Source organism: Rissa tridactyla, chromosome 7 (genome assembly GCF_028500815.1).
Source record: "Rissa tridactyla isolate bRisTri1 chromosome 7, bRisTri1.patW.cur.20221130, whole genome shotgun sequence".
NCBI lineage: Eukaryota > Metazoa > Chordata > Aves > Charadriiformes > Laridae > Rissa > Rissa tridactyla.
Window position 1 is genome coordinate 28555154 of NC_071472.1, and position 16130 is coordinate 28571283.

At 38.8% G+C, this 16130-nt stretch overlaps 1 protein-coding gene across 10 annotated transcripts in view; it reads right to left on the bottom strand.

The window, feature by feature from the left end:
- Positions 1-16130, bottom strand: part of ZNF385B (zinc finger protein 385B) — a 141430-nt gene that overhangs the window by 90292 nt on the left and 35008 nt on the right. Inside the window, exon 1 of one of the 10 annotated variants that reach the window (XM_054208667.1) lies at positions 4583-4842. The exons of 7 other annotated variants lie outside the window; for them this stretch is intronic. Coding sequence is in view for 1 of the 3 variants with exons in the window: in XM_054208655.1 (XP_054064630.1) it covers positions 4583-4601 (19 nt within the window). In the remaining 2 variants the exon portion in view is untranslated. Of the gene's footprint in view, positions 1-1337; positions 1840-4582; positions 4843-16130 lie in introns of those variants that run through there. 2 more of the 10 variants (XM_054208655.1, XM_054208662.1) reach the window with 2 other exon arrangements.

The window sequence follows — 16130 nt, forward strand, 5'->3', positions numbered from 1 at the left end:
ATAACTGCATTTATCGCTTTATATGAATCAATCATTACCTCCTCAAATAAATAAATCTGCTTTATCAGGGAACACTGGACATTGGTTTGGATCTATGCCCGAAGGATGCATATAAAGGGGAGCACTTCCCTTTGAAACGTACCTGTCTGAGATTCATTTCTCTCTGGTAATTCCTGTTAATGAAATTACCTTATAAAACAGAGATTTCAATCACAAAGACTAGAAAATTAATCTTAAAATTTTGGGGGAACTTCTCACATTTCTGTTGACCGTTGATATTTGCAAGAATCTCCTAAATCTGTCCACCTAATCTTTGATTTACTGATGTACCTTCTGAAGTGTTAAAAATCATCAGTTCCTACCCTCACCTTTGCCCCAGAGAGATTTCAACAACCTACCAAAAACTGACCAATCTCAGAAAGGACCATGCTACTTTATGGCTCATGCCATACCCACAGCCTTCACACACTTGGTCCTCTACAACCACTGAAGCAGTGAAAATGACCACCAGGGTACAAGAGCAAAACATCCACTCTCAAAACTGAAATTTAGCACAGTTGTCCCAATACTCCAGCCACCTCCTCTCCTTCCAAAGGACAGGTGTCCTGCAGGGGTAGGAGGACAGGCAGGCCTTTCCCTCAACCATTCTTTGCAGGTAGCGCACGCGACTAGCAATCGTTCCTACCCACAGAATTTAGGGAACAACAACATTTTTCAGAGTTCTCACATGAAGGATGTTGGAAACAAGAGGAACCAAGACAGGTTTAGCTTCCTCTTCCTGGATTCAGTAACTTTTTGCTTGAATTGAAAATTGACTTTTATTTTCAGATAATATTATTAGCCTTGTAGATCAGACAACAAGAAGAATAATGAGTATACTGTTCCCTGTGCCTTCTTGTCCCTTTCTGGTTGCACTGAGGTCAGTTGTGTTCTTGCTTCCCTTTGCTTGTCTGCCTGCAGTGAGGCAGGGCTTCTCCCTAAAGGCACATGGGACAAGCAGAAATAAACAACACAGCAAAAATTTACAGTAAGATATAAGTAAATCATACATAAAGAAATTCCTTATCTATGCCAAAGCAAGCTGTATCAGGATCATATTTTTCCTCGGCTAATCTTCTTTGGAGTCTCGCAAAAACGCTAATGAAAGACCTGATCAAAATCCCAGAAATGAAAGCAGGAGCAGACTGTTCCAAATATAACATACTTCTAAACAATCCCTTGTTTTAATTGCACAACTCCGGATCTCGGCCAACAAGGTTCCGCAGAATTCAAGCCAAACCCATCCCCAACCATACACGTCTAACGAAAAAGTAAGCTGTTGTTCAGATAGGTCCTACCTTCTTTTACCAGTTAAACCAAGTTTTGTAGGAGAGAGTACGGCTTGTCTCTGTGTCCATTACCCTATTGATTGTTGTGTAAATATTAGGCTTCCTGCTTCTGGAGAAGCTACTGCAAAGTTTCTTTCAGTTCTGTTTGCACATTTGAAACTTATGCGTGGTTTAGAACAAGGAAGTTTATGTAATGTTCCCAAGAAAGTGCAGTACATCATGGCTCATTTTAATTCAGGTATGAATACATGACACAGATGAATTCACAAAACACTCCTTTCATCTGAAATTTAAGTAGTAACCCTTTTTCCCCTGAAGATTTAAGCAGCTTAAAGTGACGAAATTATTATATTTTCCTGTTTCTTTAACGCAGTACTGGATAGAAACAGCTTAGGATGAATCTTTCCTGAATTTATTCAAATACGAATACAGCATCGATTATAAGGATATCTGAATAAGTCATTCCAAAAGATCTCAATGTTCTCTACAGCTATAGAATATAATGATTTTAAACTTTGCTCAAAGCATTTTAGTATAATACATAAAAGCATCTTTTTCCCAAAGGCCAAATTTTCAAGTAGCGAACAAACCCAAATATTTGTTTGCAAAACCAAGAAATCTGTATATGCATGTTAGATATTCAGCTATCTAAAGACAAACCTATGGTGCAAATTTTATTTGCACTCTGCCCATTACCAGTGCCCATCACTGAAATTCTTGCTTACCCGTGAGGCCGGTTTCACCTTTTCCTACAAAGAAAGCTTTTAAAATTACTTTTTATTAAGAAATATAATTGAGAAAGTGACAGTGGAGTACTTCTCAGTTTCTGGATTACCTTTCTTTACCCAGACACCTCCCATAAATTCATCCTCCTGTTCAAACACTCCCCTTCCAGGACTCTGACCCCCATTGCTGCCTCTTGTCCCTACGACTCAGAGCCCTGTGCCTGCTTCCCCAAAAGCAGAGTCAGTGGTAGTCACTGCCACCAGCAAGGGTTAGACATTTTTCCTCATCTGGCAGCATTTGTGTTGCTCAGCTCTTGCCAAAATTCGTATCATCTTTGGTGCACCAGCTTCCAAGTTTTATTGGGTCTCCCCTCTCAATAGAATATCTCTCTCAGCTAAACAGAGCGGCATGTTCTGCATAAAGCAGTTTTGATGAACTAACATTGTGGTTTTTTGGTTGGGTGGGTTTTGGTTGTTTTTTTTTTTTCTTTTCTTTTGGTTGAGGTTTTTTTGCTTCTTGGGTTGGGTTGTTTTGTTTTGTTTTTTTTTTTTTTTACACGTTCTGGGTAGACAGAATTTTCTCTACTGCCTTCATCACATTGCAACTGTCTCCAAAGGCTTGACACCAGTTTTGGGACTCTCGCTTCTCTTCCTCGGCTTGCAAGCCATTTTGCCAGGACAATGTCAGCTTGGGCTTGCCATCTGCTGGCCAAGAGCAGCAGACAGACGATGCCTGGCCAGCACAGACTGACCATTGCCTATGCCTTTTCTCCCAGGCATCAGGAATAGCCCAAGATTTTTGGGCTGTCTGCACTGCCCAGTAGCCGTTTGTGTGGACAGCACACAGCAGCCTGGTCCATTCCACAGGCTGTCAGATGAACCACAATGGGAAACCAAAGATAAATGTGAATTTAGACATTACCACGATAATGGTAGCATTCTGAAGGAGGCATGAAAGATGTGGACTGCTCTAAGTTCAGAACGAATTAATACATTTCTATATACAGAATGCTGAAATCACATAAGTGAGCAATAGGAACAACCAAATCGCCAGATTTCTCTCAGACTTCTCTGTTAAAACCTTCTACAACATGTATTTCTTTGCAACACAGCAAATTATTATCATAACCATGTCTGAATACACAAAATGACACAAAGGTCTAGAAAAATCAGAGAGAATTTCCCTACCACAAAGAATCCATCACCCAAACTACGATCATCAAACAGAACATAAGCACAATGTCACAGACACATACACGGAGAGATGGAGAACAAGGGATACATGCTTATGAAATAGCTGTATTTGCAGTCCTGAAGCACCTACAAAAACATGCAACCTAATTTGCTGAAATCCGAACAATTTAACTAGACTAAGGTAAACACTGCACTAATCCTAAATTTGGCTAATAAAAACATCTCCACAGGCCGTTTTCATGCCTTTAGAAAGTTAAACGCCAAAAATTATGGTCAATTGATACATATTGTTTTTAGTAAAAAAGAGAGAGACAGAAGTAGTTTTAAAAGCAATGGAATCCTATGAAACGGAATTTGTGACAGCCTGAGGATGATCATACTTAGAGCAGAGGGTATTTTATAACATTCAATTCACAGCAAATGAGCATTCTCTTAGTATTTAGTTCAATATCTGAAAAAACTACCAGTGACATTCCTCCAGACAAGGTTGCTTTGTATGAAAAAAACCCCAACAACCAGCACCTAAAAAAATGTTTTCTACAAGCTAATTGTCTAACTATAAACAGGGCTTTAAGGACAGAAGGAGAGCATTTATATTTTCAACCTAACAAGGCATCCTACGAGGAACTTTCTGAATGTATCATGCACATTTTTAACACTGCAGCTAAGCAGTACAGTGTAATCTGCAACATATTAACATTTCATAGGCTCAATAATTTGAAGTTCCTCTTTAAAATACACATGAAGGCATTCCCTATTTCAAATGCTATTACTATTTATGGTTATTGAAACTATTAGATAATAAAATATCAGTCAACAGGATTCAGCAGCATAATGCTAAAAGGAAATTAAAGACATACAATAATCAAGCATTAAATTTTTAGTGAACCACCAGCATGCTCACAAATAAGAAACAAATTTATTTTAATATTTAAGAAATACAGTCTTCCATTGGGCTTACTAACAAGAATTTTCATTTATAGCCTTCCTTCAGAAAATGTCACGATTACCATCTGAACAAGGAAAAAAAAAAGTTAAAGTTCAAATGCCGATTTTGGCATTTGTATTTCTCTGACGTAGTTTACCTAAAGATAAAAGTATATATAAAAAAAAAAATAGATCGCAGGCACCCACAGTGCTAATATTTCCTAATTCGACTCCTCAGTTCCTAAACTACAGCAAATGAGTACAGCTTTCACTAATGGATTGCTATTAAAAATAAATCAGCAAAACAGTGCATGTATTTCTCCTTCCATACAGCTGGAGCAAGCATACAGCGTTCTATTATGCAGCTAGTTGAAAGATAGATTTCAACCTCCACATGGAATTACTTACCCAGAAGCATGTTTTTCATCTACAGTTAGTTCAGCAGAATAGAAAGTTCTGCACAATAGATCTAGTAAACGGAACGTCCTTTTTGACTTGGTGCAAGCTTTGAGTAGGGTTTGAACTCCAGCTGCTGAGCAATATGCCTTGCCCCATAAAGCTGCTGGGACACTTTACTTCACTCTCATTGGTGAATGATACCTCTTCAGACTATGTAGAAGTATTGCAGAGACAGGCGGTAGCTGGTGCCACCTTAATTTGAGGTAACAAAACCTTAAAAAGAAAAGAAAGTCGCCACTTCACTAAAGTTTTAAAGTTATATATTTTAACATATCTGTCCTGCAGTTGGTTTTAAACTAGTTGCTTATCTTTGACCAAGGGAAAAACTCCTACAGAACTACTGTATTACTCTGAGTAATACAGTAATACAGCGTACCAAGGAAAATCTAAATGGTAGGCTAAATTCAAGCTTTGCAAAAGTGAATGCCCCATCTTTCCATAGTGCTTGATTCCACCACAGCTGAATTTATCTCCTCCGATACAAAGGACCTCCTTTAAAGAAACACCAGCAGGGAGCTGGTTTGGTGTTTTTTGTTTTGCTCAGAAGTCACCTAGAAGACTAATTTGGACACGGAATAAAAATATTTAGAATGCTGCTGCTACCATGGCAAGTACCCACCACAGACTGTTTCTGCATAATTAAAATTAACGTCTGCTATGAAGAGAAAAAAATCCCACCTCTTTCTGTTATAAAAGCAAGAGACGCATCATCTGAAAGCTAGGGCTCACATCATAAATTTCTAACCAAAAGAGGTGCTCATGCCTTGCATCCCCTTGCTTTGGGATGTGCTGTGTCAGTACACCACAACCAGGGTCTGTGCAGAACTTCTGACTCTTCAACAGAATTTTACCAAGAGCGTCCCAGTAAGGATACCTGATAAAAAGAGGTTTATTTAAAAATAAATAAATAAATAAAAAATCCCAGAGCACTAGGGACAGACTTTTATCTGATGAAATTTGCAGTTGCAGTACTGTCAGAGAATTCCTCATGGAGAAACTGAAGAATAGAAGAAACCTTGTATATAACCCTTCCACTTCAGTGCTTTGCTTGAAATGTACAGAGTTAAGATTTACTTGATTTCCTTGTTTGATTTTTAACAGAAGTGAAGGGAGGGGGGGAGGAGTAGAAGGGGACTTTGAAAAGCAAACCATTTGAAACAAAATTCCATATACCTAGAAATACTAGTCAAAATTTTTGCGAACAGATTAATTTTGTACCCAGTCCTTAATAAAACATATTGTTCTGGTGACGACACATTTCTCTCGGGTGTGACTACTGGTTACTCAAAACAGCATGTATGAAACTTTAGCTTAATCTTATTTTATTTTACAACCTCCTACTTCTCATTCTTTTTACTAAAAGGTGGACTACTTCGATAATTACCTGCTAACATGACTTGGCAGCAATTACATGATTTTGTTACATGTCCTGAAATATTTTGTATTCTTGTTAGAAGTGCCTTCTTTTTTAAAAAAAAATAATAAATAAATAAAGAGGGGGGTGGACATTGCTAGCAGTAACGATCACAGAAAAACTGGAAAAAATGAATCTGCTTTGACATAAAAAAGCAAATAAAAGTGAAAACCAATTAAAAATAAACCTCTCTGATTTTTAAGCAAATCTTGTGATCTTGGAAGATGTGACTCATTCTCGTTGCACACTTGGGACTGGCAACACCAAACCTCTATGAAACTTTATGTGGGTTTTATATAGGCTCAGATGACTTGGCAAGATGACCAGTATTCCCAAGTAAATACTATGTTCTCTCATGCTGACAATAATGTTACTATTCATATTTTCTGTGATGTCTGAAGGGTTTATTTTTTTTCAATGTCACTGTTAACTGCAGAAGGCTCTTGCATGTTAGGAAGAATTACTTTACTGAAAGAGTGGTCAGGCACTGGAACAGCCTGCCCAGGGAGGTGGTTGAGTCACCATCCCTAGAGGTATTTAAGAAATGTCTAGATTTGGCACTTCAGGGCATGCTCTAGTGGCAGAGATTGTAGGGGTTTTTTTTTTTGTGTGTGTATGGTTGGACTCGATGATCTCAAAGGTCCTTTCCAACCATGAAGACTCTATGATTCTATTCTATGATTCCATAAGCACATAGTATGTTTATGCATTATGGCAAGACAAAATGGCAAGGACTGTATTCCCCCCGAACTGGAAGGCATGCTTCTAGCGCTCCCTCCTCTTGTTCAATGAATGCAATGTCTCTTTTTTGGCAATGTTTGATAGGTCCTTGCTAAAGCCATTACAATGCACTAGCATGCTCAGGTTTAACCATGTAGCTGGTTTGATGCATTCTAGCTCCCTTCTATTTCCCTCTCCCTCTCAACAGCATATAACAGCCCGTCTCACAGAAGACCACTCTTTGGTTGTAGAACAAGGTGTTAGGACTCATTAATCACAGTCTTAGTGTGATCACCAGGACACAAACAGTCACAGTTTTAACTACAGATCTCTCTCCTCCTCCCTTTAGAACAACTATTAACTCCCATCTACTCTACTAATGCCCACTGTCCCAAGATTTTGGAGATCCCTTGATTTTTCTTTTGTCCAAGAAGGCCCCTTCCTTCAGAAATCCAGAGATCCATAATCAGTGCTGTCACAGCACTGGTGGCCCCTCCACACTGCCAGCATGATGGCCTCTTTGGCTTTGATGGCATGCAATACGCTTGCACAAACACAATAGGTACAAGCACACCAGAGATGATGTGGGTGAAAAGGAAAGCAGGAGGACAGCACTTTCTTTTGGGACACCAGTCTGAGGTGATCATGCAGCTATTGCATTACAGATGGTACTGAAGAGCTAAAGAAGCAACAACGGTAAGGACAGGTGCTGGAAGAGGAGAAGCAGTGGAATACAGAGGAGAAAGATGAAAAAAAAAAGGGCTTAAAACCAATATAATATATAAGAGAAGAATGAAATGAAAAGGCAAAATGTTATTATAAGATAGCAGAAGGCAGAGGAGAGATGAAAAGAAAGCAGAAACATTAAGGAGAAATGAAAGTAAAACAGGCAAAGAACACTGGTAAATGAAATATGACACAAGCAATTGCATTATTTTCCAGCTAGCTATCAGATGCTGACCTTCCAGAAGACAAGGTGGTACAACATTCACTGCAAGTGTGGTACCTACTACCACAAATCTAATTAAAGGGAAGAGAGAGAGCATGACAGCACGCACACTAGGACCACAGAGCAGGAAGAAAGGAAAGGCCTCTTGAGCAGGTTATCTGAGGGCAAGTGCACTCAGGTCTCATTCACAAGCAGCTCCTGTAGTCAAAGAATGAAGAGCTGACATACAGCTCAACTAGTAAGATGCTCAGGTGGCATCTTTTTTTTTTAAAAAAAAAAAAAAAACAACAAACAAACAAACAAAAAAACAACCCCAAAAAACAAATCAAATGCTTTAAATTTTTCCCCCCTATATTTTCCGAGTATATCTCTCTCATATGTGGAGACTGGAAAAGAGGCATTTTGAGCATTTGTAATAAATTACTTTTTATCTCTGGCTAACAAGTTTTAATAACAAACAGAAGTCACCTAGAATCGATCAACATCTACACACAACATGGTGTTTAGACTTCTGTTCTTTCTACATGTATTCTCTGTCCCCCAATTGCTTTGACACAGACGTTTCTCCCTAGTAGACTGCAATATAACAGGCTTACATTTTGGCTGATGTTTAGAAACTTGGGGAATTCTACTGTCAGGTTGTGACTGAAGAAAAGTAGACAGTGTAAGTAGATGTGCTGTATTTTCAGGTTGAGCATGGAGCAAATCATCCTTCCAGAAGTCCAAAATTCAGCACTTTGGACTTCTGTAGCGATTAGTGTCAAACAGCAATAATAGCATCCTGTTGTTAAACCCATAAAAGGCTCCTCTGCCTGGCCATGCTTGGATCCTTTAGGTTTAGTCCTTTGTTTTTCATGCATGAACAACTCTTTAGGCTTCCTGTACCTGTTCTCAAGTTTATTTATTCAGTGCAGCACATAAAAGTCACATGCAGAAGTTTTTCACAAAAGGGCAGCTAGGAAAAATTAACTATGGCTACTACATCTGGTAATAACATAAAAGGTAAGAAAAGGACAAAATTCAGTAGTCAAATTTTGAACTTATTGTTATTGTACTACCCATCATGATTCTTAATCCTCAACTTTGTTCACCAAATATTTTCAAATACGAGCAGAAGAGTGCTACTATTAAGATCTCAGCTAAACTGAATATTATTAATATCTCAATGAATTTATAATGATGATACATACGTGGAATATCACCCTAATGAACTACAAGGACTCTTCAGATACATTGACTTAAACCAATGGCTGGTATGTGAAAGAAAGGACATTTGTTCAATATAAAACCCCCGCTATCCTACCTCTTGTAATAAAGGATTTGCACCAGTAATCCAAATTTGCTAAGCATAGAGAGTGCCAAATCACTTTGCTTTTAAAATTCAAGGCAGGAATCAAAGCCAAGGCAAGGTTACTTTGTCAGGAGAATGCTGAAGCCCTGTCAAACATGCAGGGGAATCTGCTGGCCACACTTAAGTGCTACGTTATCCAATGCATTTAATATTATCCCTAAGAATCATCTCAGTTTGAAGGAGGAAAACAGACAACAGAAGCAAGATAAAATAACTTGACCCTACCATACAGACACACAGGAACAGGCAGAAGACATCCCTGTCTCACTAGATAAATTTCACAGGACACAACGACTCCCAAGGCTTCTCAGAAATTTCTCAGAACAGAAAAGTACTGAATCAAAGGAGTTCAATTATTCTCCTCTGAGTCTTCTTCCCCCATCAGCTTAATTACAGTGAGTTGTGGTATATGCAGACACAGACTCAAAGCAGAAGCCAGCAACTGTATTATCCCGAACTCTCAAACCATAACCCCCACCAAGACATATGCACATCCAGTCACATACAGCTCTTCCTTTTCCTGTCATACAGAGCACTGGATCCAGCCCACACTAGAAGTTTTGTTCTAGGAGGATTTAGAAAAGCAACATTTAAGTCCGCCTCTGTTTACGGATAAAACATACCTCTCATAGTAAACACATACTTGAAATGCATATGAAAGGGCTATTAAAAACTACTCAGGCTGTTTATCTTGTTACTTGCACTTACTTGAAGTAAATTCTGCTTATTGCTACTTATCTGTGTGCTACCTCACACAGACGCATCAAACTTAGACACGTATATTCACGTGTGCCTATACATGCCATTAAACTTAGCACTCTGTTGCATGCTAAATGAAATAATAAAACAGCATTCCTGTTCCAGTTTATGGCATTCAGAAAAAAGAAAATATATCATTACATTCCAGCTCCTTAGATCTTAATTTTGCTCTGTGGTATAACACTCCATCATGAGGTGACCTACATTTTACCTGCAACAACTCCTGCTAGGACACAGGTGAGAGGACAAATATATTCCCCTATACGTTACCCTTTTATGGAGCACGGAAGTCTTTCCACACTTAGCGACTAGGTGTCATGCTGTTTAAGACACACATCTTTGTCATGGCAAGGGATGAGGCAGCCTTAAGGACTTAGTATCAATTTAATTCTCACCCCTGAACAAGGGTCTTCATAGCCAAATTCTTAAATCTTTCTCCAGCCTCAAGGACAGCAACAAGACCAACAGGTATGTAGCCCTCAAGGCCCTAACAAATACTGATGAGAATATGAAAGGCATGCCACTCTGTTATAAATGCACCATAAAACCTATTTTTGTTCAAGTCATTAATCAACATTACCCCAACTCACTCGCTACTTTGACCCAAGAATTTGTCATTACGAGGTCTAGATGACAGCAAGTGTTTTAGGAGCCATCCCGGTAAGTAATTACTTCACTGCAGTTAGAAAAAGAGAACAACGAACTTATGGCAGTGGAGATCAGGATGTTTCCCATGCAGTGTATCAGACCCCCTTAACCCTTCCTCTTTATCAGGAACACGCGGATTCCAAAAGACACCTCACCTTTCAGTTCTCAAACTGTTTGCATTGCACTTCTGTATAACCTTCAGAAAAATTTAGAATTGAAAAAAATGGTATATTTGGAAATGGTATATTTTGAAAACACTTGTGTATGTATATATATCTATATCTATCTTTCTGCTTCCAAAATTCAAATACATACACATTCATCACAATGTTAATGATAAAGAATTCGTAAATGATGCAAACAATAGGGAATCACAGAGCTTAAGCAGCTGCAAGTTAGTCTAAAAAAATTCTATAAAACATCCCTTGATGATTTTTAATTATATATATTACAGTAATGCTAAGAGGTGTCAAATGACATCAAGCTCCACAGTGCTGAGCTCTACATACACAAGAAAGAATTCCTGACCTAAGAAATTACAGTTCAAGCAAGCAACACCAAAAAGAGATACATGTGACAAGTACATCAAGTTTTATGTATAATGAATTAAAGCATGTCTGACTCTCCCAAAGTCAAAAAGAAAGTACGTGACATGCCCTACTTTATAATAAAAAATCTTCTCTACTAAGCATGGTCTATTCTGATCATTTTCTTTAATTCAGACATCTTTACTACAGCTGGAAAACAGTTATCCCATCGCAACAGATAAATCCCAGTGACATTACTCCTGAAATATAAGGTTTTTTAGGAAGCGATGACACACCATTAAAAAACCCAAACCAACCAACAAACAAAAAAACCAAACCACAAAGGCTTAACAGTCCAATGCCTTTCGCAAAGCACTTTGCCTCTGAGGAAGAAGCAGCATTCGTGCTCCAGAGATTCCCAAACTGTGGTGCAAAGAATTGCACAGTCAGGCTGGGGAAGCCTTTGTGCTTGAACAAAAGCACTTTCAGGGAGAAAGGGAAGAGGAAAAGGAGCAGGGGACAGGGATTCGGGTTGCTGAAAGAACTTTCTACATCTTAGGCAGGGGGAGCATGTAGGGGCATATGTTGATGCCAGTAAAAGCTGCTGTCTGATTTCTATGGAAAGTATTTGACTTCACTATCATGAACACCTTGAAAGAAACTATCTTGAAAGCTACCCCTTTGGCACCAGAAATATGAAAACACAGTAAAGGCTGTGGCAGAGGAGCAATAAAAAGTTCCATGCAGATATTGTTATTTTTAAATCAGCATGCTTCTCTCTGTTGTTCAGGGATAATAGATGTTAGCAAACCAATCATTAATTCATATGACATAAATGGAAGCAGAGTTGGCCACAGTCACAAAAATGTTAGATTTGTGATAAAAAATGGGAAAGACATTTGCACTGACACGAAAAAGTAAGTTTAAGACAGCCTTCTGAGCCATTATTTAGTTTGAACATACATTCAAATCCTTCCAATGACTCTAAAAGCCTTAGAAATTGTTAAAAAAAGAACCAAACCAAACAACCATGCACACTGCTTGCAAGGACTAATTTGCCAAAACGTCTGAACATAGGCAGGAAGTATCGAGACAGTTTTACTGAGAGAATGAAGCCATAAGAAACAAACGACACATCCAGGTATATTATAATATGGCTCAAACCGCATTAATCCCCCGTTTCAAGGATCATCTCAAAAATTGTTGATTCTTCCCTCTCCCTAGAGCATTTCAAAACAAAATTTTAAACTAGAAGCAGCAGCATAGCAAAGACAAAAAAAAACATGTGATGAACTGATTTGTTTCATTTACATTTTTAAGGAGATAATGACACATTAATCAATTTAAAGTTCTTATTTTTGGCAGGACGGGTCTTTTTTGTAAGTAATACTCAGAGTTGATGACAGCATTGAGCTACTGACTTGTTCAAATTTGTGCTAGTAATGGCCCCAAATTACCTTCCGATGTTTGAGTGCTGGATTATTAAAAGAGTAAGATCCTGATGCAAGGAGAAACAGAAAAAGAAAGGAAACCATGTCAAGAAACACCATCCCTGACTCCTGGCTCACTCATTCAAGGATCTTATTGGCAGACTTATCTGTGATATTAATATCTCTTTCTGTTCAGATTTTAACTCCCCTTCCCCCGCCCCCAAATGGACATTCTCATTTAATGGCAGGGCACAACAGGATGAAAATGCTTCTAATAAAATGCAGGGCTGGAAGGCTGTACAGTGTAGTCCTAACTCGGGTGTTTCAACAGGACTCGAGTATGACATGGTGGAACTCTCTTAGCATTTGTGTTAATCCAGAGTTGTAAAACAGATGCTAGTGAAAGTCTGCTGCCTTCAGGGGCTTAGTTACTTAACTGGCACAATCTGAGAAACAGAATTTCTACCCGTACTCTGTAAATGTGAAGTGAGACGTCTGTTCTTCTGTGGACTGTGTATTGGCTCCAGTCTTCTCCCACACAGCCTCTGCAAGTTGGAGAGGAATTGCACATTCCCCAGACTCCCTTCGCGTCAATGCCTCCTCTCTTGTTTGCCACTTTCTCTCGGTTTTCCTTTTCTTGGTCTTTCCATCTATCCTTTCTCTACTTAATTCACACTCCACCATGCACAACTATGATAATACTGGCCTCTCCTCCTTTGTTTTTTCTTCTTGCACACCAAATCCTTTTCCTCTTTGGTCCTGCTTGAGTTAGCAGCTGGTTTGTTTTTTTTTTTCCTGGGTTTGCATAATACCTCAATTCTGGAGCCTCTGTTCCAATAGTTCTGTATTTCTGCAACACATCAGATCAATGGCACCCACTTCAGAGCCAGCTGGAAAGAAAGCACACTCTTGCATCAGCACAGCTACGTTGCAGATGATGGGAAGGGAGAAAGCTGTAGGGAAAGGAGCCACCCAGCACATGAGAATCCATGTCAGGATTACTTTTGACATGGAAGATGTGTGTGAGAAGATGACCAAGGACTCTACACTGCACGGAGAGATCATTTCAGGGGTCAGGAAGCTGAATTCTAGTGTAGTAGGACACAGACTGTTGTAACAAATTTCCTCTGAAGCAGATGGATGTGTGTTACTCTACAAAGAGACCAGTCTCTCAGAGCATGGCGACAGATAGTAGCTCGTTTTTATTTCAGCCTTAGGTGTGAAAGCCAATTAAACTGCTTAACTGACACAAGACATAGAGTTAATTTTTCTTGGCAGCCAGCCTTCTCTTTCTACGAAGTTACTGAATTGTGTGCATGGGCTTTGCAGAGATGGCATCTGCAGAGACACATCACAACTAGAAGCAGATTTACACCTGTTAAAATCCATCCCAAAAGGTTTGCAGGTTCACAGATGCACACAGTTGTTTGAATGTTTCTGGGACTCCGTAAGTATTTATATCTACTATGAATACAAGCATATGCTCCCAAAGCTGTGTAGGAACAAGTGCAAGACATACAGAGGGTGGCTGAAAATTTCCAGGCTTTGGATGGAAGAAAAACACCCCCCACCTCCCCGACGCCAGGAACAGGGCAGCAGCAGTGGCTCCATTGTCAGACCTCCACCTATACCATTTTGATGGGAAAACTCCATCAGTTTGCTCTGCAGCTTCCAAAGCTAACACTTCTAAAAGCGTCACATGAATTGCGTAGGGTATGTTGCTACAGCTCAAAAATCACAGTGACACCTCAGAGCGATTACTTCATCTTGAAATATTATCTCTGATTCACCTTATATTCAATAAGCTTTCCTCAGAGAAGGTTATGTGCGATGTATACATAACATCCTCTCTTTCCAATCCGGATAAAATACTGATCTTGCAATTTTAACCTCTAAGCTTCTTATTTGATACCTTAGCTGCCTTTTGTCACGTGCATTCAGGTATGTATTTCCTCCAGGGCATCTGAGACCTACCAGTTTTATCCCTTTGGGACAAGTTGCTCACATAGGACATCCTTTCTTTAACAGGGTACTCAGTCAGCTAATCCAAGTTCTCCGGAGACATTTAAAGCACTGATAGCATTAAGGAAGGTCATTCCAGACACATGTTACGAATTTTCAAACAATCTAATTTAATTAATCATAGATCGAAGTAATTTGGATTTGCTCAATCAGAATGGCATGTATTTTCACTGATTTTCTTGAAACAAATCTGTGTGTTCTTCAACAGATTCACAGCACTACAGTCTGCCACCTTTTTGGCAAAGTACCAACGCACCGCAATGCATGACAGGATGCTGATCTATGTCCATGAAAACATAACGGAGTTTTTACTTGTCATACGGAAAACAGATAAGCATCAAAACATTTTTTTTTAAATACAACAGACATGAGTATGCATTTTTTCCAATAAAAATCTCATTCAAATTAGGTTATTTCAATAGCATTATTATCTAAACAAAAATGTCAAAAGTGTAAAGCCATTTGACTAATCTTTTCCTCATCTGGTGATCATTCCTGAGGGCTATTTCACTATTATCTGCCACACTACCCAGTTTCCAAAAGCACTGAGCCTCTGAAACTACACAGAAGCCAAAAGAAACTGTGTCCTTGGATAACTGGGCCAGCGGTCTTTCTGGGACATTCAGTCCTTCAGCTTCACCTCAGTTTAAGTCTGAGGTACCCTTGAAAAGAAATCACAACCCAAGCTCTCTTTTAAATGAATGATACTGAACCACAACTGCAATTACACCTGCTTATACAGTACTAATTTAAGCTGCCATGACAGGCCGGTTTCATAATAAAAACATGGGCACGACTGACTCACGTGGCTGAGGTTTACTTCTGTCCTACGTGTAAATGACACCAGACAGATTTTGTTGGGCAAGCCAGTTTGCTAGGGAAGCTTTATGCATTGCCACACAATGAAACACAAATAATAAACATTCAGGAACAGATGAACTAAAACCAGCTGAATGCGATGGACTCCACAGTATAGCCAGTACCTCCTTTAGCCACAGAGCACTTAGGCATCTAACAGAACTTAAACACAGTGTAATGGAAATTAGAGACAATTTACATTGTCTTATAAACACGTGAACATTTCTTAGACTCTTTGTTTGAAAAAGTACTCTGGATAAATCAAAACTTCAGATGACATCTTGTCATCAGCTCGCTCTCTTTCCGAACGTACCAAGTTATTCCTAAATCCCTCACTTTTCCCAGTTATGTCTGGCTTCTTGGGCTCTGGAAAAGTGATGGAGATCACTCAAGATTTTCCAGTTTGATAAAATCAAAATAGTTTTGTGCTTAAATAGAAAGGTTAAAGTTTAGAGAAGCAAGTTTTAATTGACTTGAGCAGAGGAGCACTTTCTGTGAATGAGTCAGTTTTTGAAGTCTGCTCCTTTTGACAGCTGTAGAACTGTACCAAGCCCCTGGAAGAGGTAAGTTACATCATAATGATTATCAATATATTTAAAATAACAATAAGCCAACTTCCACGTCTCCTCTAGCAACAAATTATATGATAAATCAATTATACAAATATAAAATATTAAATTATATAAATTACATCATTCCTTTCCTTCCTTTTTAAAATTTATTTCAGTATGTACAAATTCTCATATTGTTCTTATGAACCACTCCAGAAATCCTCTGGCCAGCATCAAGCATTTGATAGGACCACATTGGGGAAAAAAT